At 30.7% G+C, this 3,876-nt stretch overlaps 1 protein-coding gene across 2 annotated transcripts in view; it reads right to left on the reverse strand.

Moving 5' to 3' along the window:
* Positions 1–3,876, reverse strand: part of LOC106472325 (serine/threonine-protein phosphatase PP1-2-like) — a 25,816-nt gene that overhangs the window by 9,161 nt on the left and 12,779 nt on the right. For both annotated transcript variants that reach the window (XM_022400930.1, XM_013932963.2), the window contains exon 3: positions 3,211–3,299. In XM_022400930.1, the coding sequence (XP_022256638.1) occupies positions 3,211–3,299 (89 nt within the window). The remainder of the gene's footprint in view (positions 1–3,210; positions 3,300–3,876) is intronic.

Genomic DNA, 3,876 nt, shown 5'->3' on the forward strand with positions numbered 1-3,876 from the left:
CACTATTTCAGTAATTTCGAGAAAGTAAGCACTAACTGGTGTTAATTGGTTAAAGTTTCACCTAAGCGACCTGAACTTTGACCTTTTATTCTCTTCTTACATCATTTTCATGTTTTAAGTATTTTTATATTTTGTAGTTCGACATAGCTATAATTTTGAACTACGGACCAGAGGGAAGGCAGCCATTCAACAACACTTTACCACCCACGCTAAGGAATTAACTGTCACTCTTATCATGCACTCACATCTTAAAGTTTGAAGAGGATGTTTTATGGTATTGCACACATTCGTATCCAGATCGCCAGGAGAGAAGATATCCTCTAATTCATGAGGATTGGTGTTCCAGGTTCTACCGAACCTCCTCCACCAACAGAACATATTTATAATTTAATGACGGAGTTAACTAACTTTGAATATGTATATACATCTAGTATAAAAGGCAATAAAATATATAAATTAATATTATATCTTAAAACACCTTAATTACAATAAATACTAAAATTTTATACAAAATTAAATATACACTCAATATATATATATTTATATATAATTAAATTATTTATCACTAAAACTTGTTTAATTTAAATATATAAATTAAAATTATAAAAACATATTTAGCTCCCATAGCTATAACACTACAAAATAAACAGAGAGTTATATTTCCTAAACATTGTATTAATCTTTTCTTACTTTAATATATATGATTTTTTTTTAAATAACTTTGAGTGAGGTATCTTAATCTCTGATCGAAGTTGGTAAAGAACTCTGCTGGTGCAAATGTTTGACGGACGTATTTAAATGTGAATTCGTAGCTGGTCATAGTACAGTATTTTGTAGAGTTTGTTATATTTTTATATTAAGTAAATTAATGTTAGACCACACTCTAGCTGCGTATTCAAGAAGTGATCTAATAAATACTTTATTAATCTTAATTATAGTTTTACAGTCACATCTTCCCTGTTTTGTAATTATTTTCTTTAATATGTTAAACCTAAACCAACCTTTTTTAAACTAAAATATTAACATGGTCTTTCCAGTTTGATTTCCTATCGTATACAACTCCTAAATATTTAACGTATTCAACTGATTCCATTTGTGTATTATATATTTTAACATTTGCTTTTTGGATGTCGAATAAATTTTGTTTAGATATATTATTTTTCTTATAGAAAATGATAAACTTAGTTTTATCAGGGTATAAATACACCCATAATTTGCACCAAAGCTCTAAATCAATTAAAGCAAATTGTAAGTTTCGAATTATTGTTTAAACCGAATGACTGATAACCCAATAAGTAATATCACCAGCATATCGTGCATTAATAATATACCCAGTATTAGTTTCTGGACATTTAATATTCTTGGTATATAAGCTAAAAAATATTGGACTCCAAACAGTACCTTGTGGAACTCCTACTTCAGATGTTTTGTTTTTAATTATGCACAAAGCTACACAAGGGCTATCTGTGCTCTGCCCACCACGGGTATCGAAACCCGGTTTCTAGCGTTGTAAGTCCGCAGACATACCGCTGTGCCACTGGAGGGCACTCCTACTTCAGACTAAAGCTATCTGACAAATCATTGTGTATGTTAATTTTATTTTCCCTGTTTTTAATAAAATTATTTATCCATCTTATAAATGAATATGGTAGGTTAAAATAATAAATTAATGTATATATATAATAACCCATTATGCCATATTTTGTCAAAGGCCTTTTCAACATCCAACTTAGTAGCACTAGTAGGACTACATTACTGGCTTCCTCACTGGCAAAACAAATAGAACCAGAATTTCCAATCGTAAAATGTTACTCTATAGTAAAATAGTCACATAAGTAGTATCATAAAGTTAAGTAAAGGAAAGGTGTACTGACGAAAACCGACATTCCATTCAAACACCAAGTGGGGAAGCCAGTAATGTAGTTATTGGCTTAGTCTACTATGTGATTATTAGCCAATCAAGTGATATGTCCACTTCCGTCCATATCTTGTTTGGTTCCTTTCTTCATGTTCAGTAGCCAGCCCCACATAGTTTTTTTTTTTATTTAGCAATAATATTTTTTCCTAATACTTGTACTAGATGTATTTTCACAGGGTCCCCGAAAATGTTCTGTTTCAAGAGTAAGTAAAACTAAAATTAAAAATAAGAAATATTTTTTGTCTCTTGCTTTTGAAGTTCATACGTCATTCTGTGTTGTAGCCAACAGAGTGCATAATTATTCTTGTGATTCATGGCATGTGCACGTTTTACTGACGTCACGATAGCACAAATTGCAACGTTAAGCATCCCTTATGTAACGTCATTTTAGTGTCTGCTGACATATTGACAGACTACACACTACTGTATACTGATGTTAGTGGTTAAAACAGGTAACCACTTTAGGCAGCCTTCGAACCTCTTTGGGGGAAATAAAAAGAAACTTAAGAAAAATTAATTAGTAGAAAAGTACAAAAGAAAATAATAGTAATCTCCAATATCGTAACGAGTTGACTTGTTATATTTATATTCTTCAATACAGTAACGATATAACCTGTTTTATATTTATATTCTGTAATACCATAAAAAAGATAACCTGTTTTATATTCATATTCTGTAATACCATAAAAAAGATGACCTGTTTTATATTATATTATGTAATATCAGAAAAAAGATGACCTGTTTTATATTTATATTCTGCAATACCATAAAAAAGATGACCTGTCTTATATTATATTCTGTAATATCATAAAAAAGATGACCTGTCTTATATTATATTCTGTGATACCATAAAAAAGATGACCTGTTTTCTTATATTATATTCTGTAATATCATAAAAAAGATGACCTGTCTTATATTATATTCTGTAATACAATAACGAGATTTATATTCGATTTTCTATCCAGTATGATTCAGATGTCGTTTTATAATTTCTTCAAGCCCTTTCTCTCGGTGTCCCTATTTTTACAACAGTGTACTAAGTTATCTAATAATCTTTAATCGCAGAGTTTATATCTTTAGCACTGTCAAAATGAGACACCTTTGGTAACAGCGGATTCGTTTCTATATCTCTTCAATTTTCACACTTTCTATAGGCCTAAATCTATACAAAAATTACTTCTACAGTCACCAATTTCAAATTACAATTGTCGATGAAATAGCTTTCTTCCAAATAAAAAGTTATTATGTGCTACGGGTGATAAAATTCAGTTATACGAAACAGCGACACCTACCTATTGGCAGGCAGTTGAAGCAATCGGTGAAGGTCTTCCAAAGTTTAATGCTGTATCTTCTTTTACATTCGTCATAAAATCCGTATATTCTGCGTGGTTGATGTATAATATATTTTAAAAAAAAACAACATCAAATTACAGGTTTTATTCGTTTATAATCTTAGTTTTGTGAATTGAAAACTATGTAAGACTGATGTTAAAATTATAATAAACGAAATATATAAAATTCATTGGATAAATCTATCGATCTACTTAAAAACAGTATATAGTATAGCCCTTTAGACTCCTAATGTTGATATAGATAACGAAAATATTAAGAGGAAATATCCCGTTTCAGAAAAAACAACCTTTAGCAGTCTGATCTAATTCGATATAAGAATATGTAATGAAGACAGGTGATAAATACGTCCCTGGAAGCGTGATGCATATTGTTGCGTCAGCGAGGTCACGTGACTAGTGTCATGCCACCTGCTTTCTAGAACTATCCCGTTCCTTCGTGAATGCCCTAGTATTTACTAGATATATGTTAGTCTGGTATATAAATAAGACGCTCACAACGTGACGGCAATAATGTGTGTGTAGGTAGTGAGTAATAGAAATGCAATCAGAGAGAGAGACGTATTGTTGAAGTACGTTGTTATAGAGCGACTGTTGAAAATAAGTGTA

The sequence above is a fragment of the Limulus polyphemus genome, unplaced genomic scaffold, assembly GCF_000517525.1.
Source record: "Limulus polyphemus unplaced genomic scaffold, Limulus_polyphemus-2.1.2 Scaffold5245, whole genome shotgun sequence".
Taxonomy (NCBI): domain Eukaryota; kingdom Metazoa; phylum Arthropoda; class Merostomata; order Xiphosura; family Limulidae; genus Limulus; species Limulus polyphemus.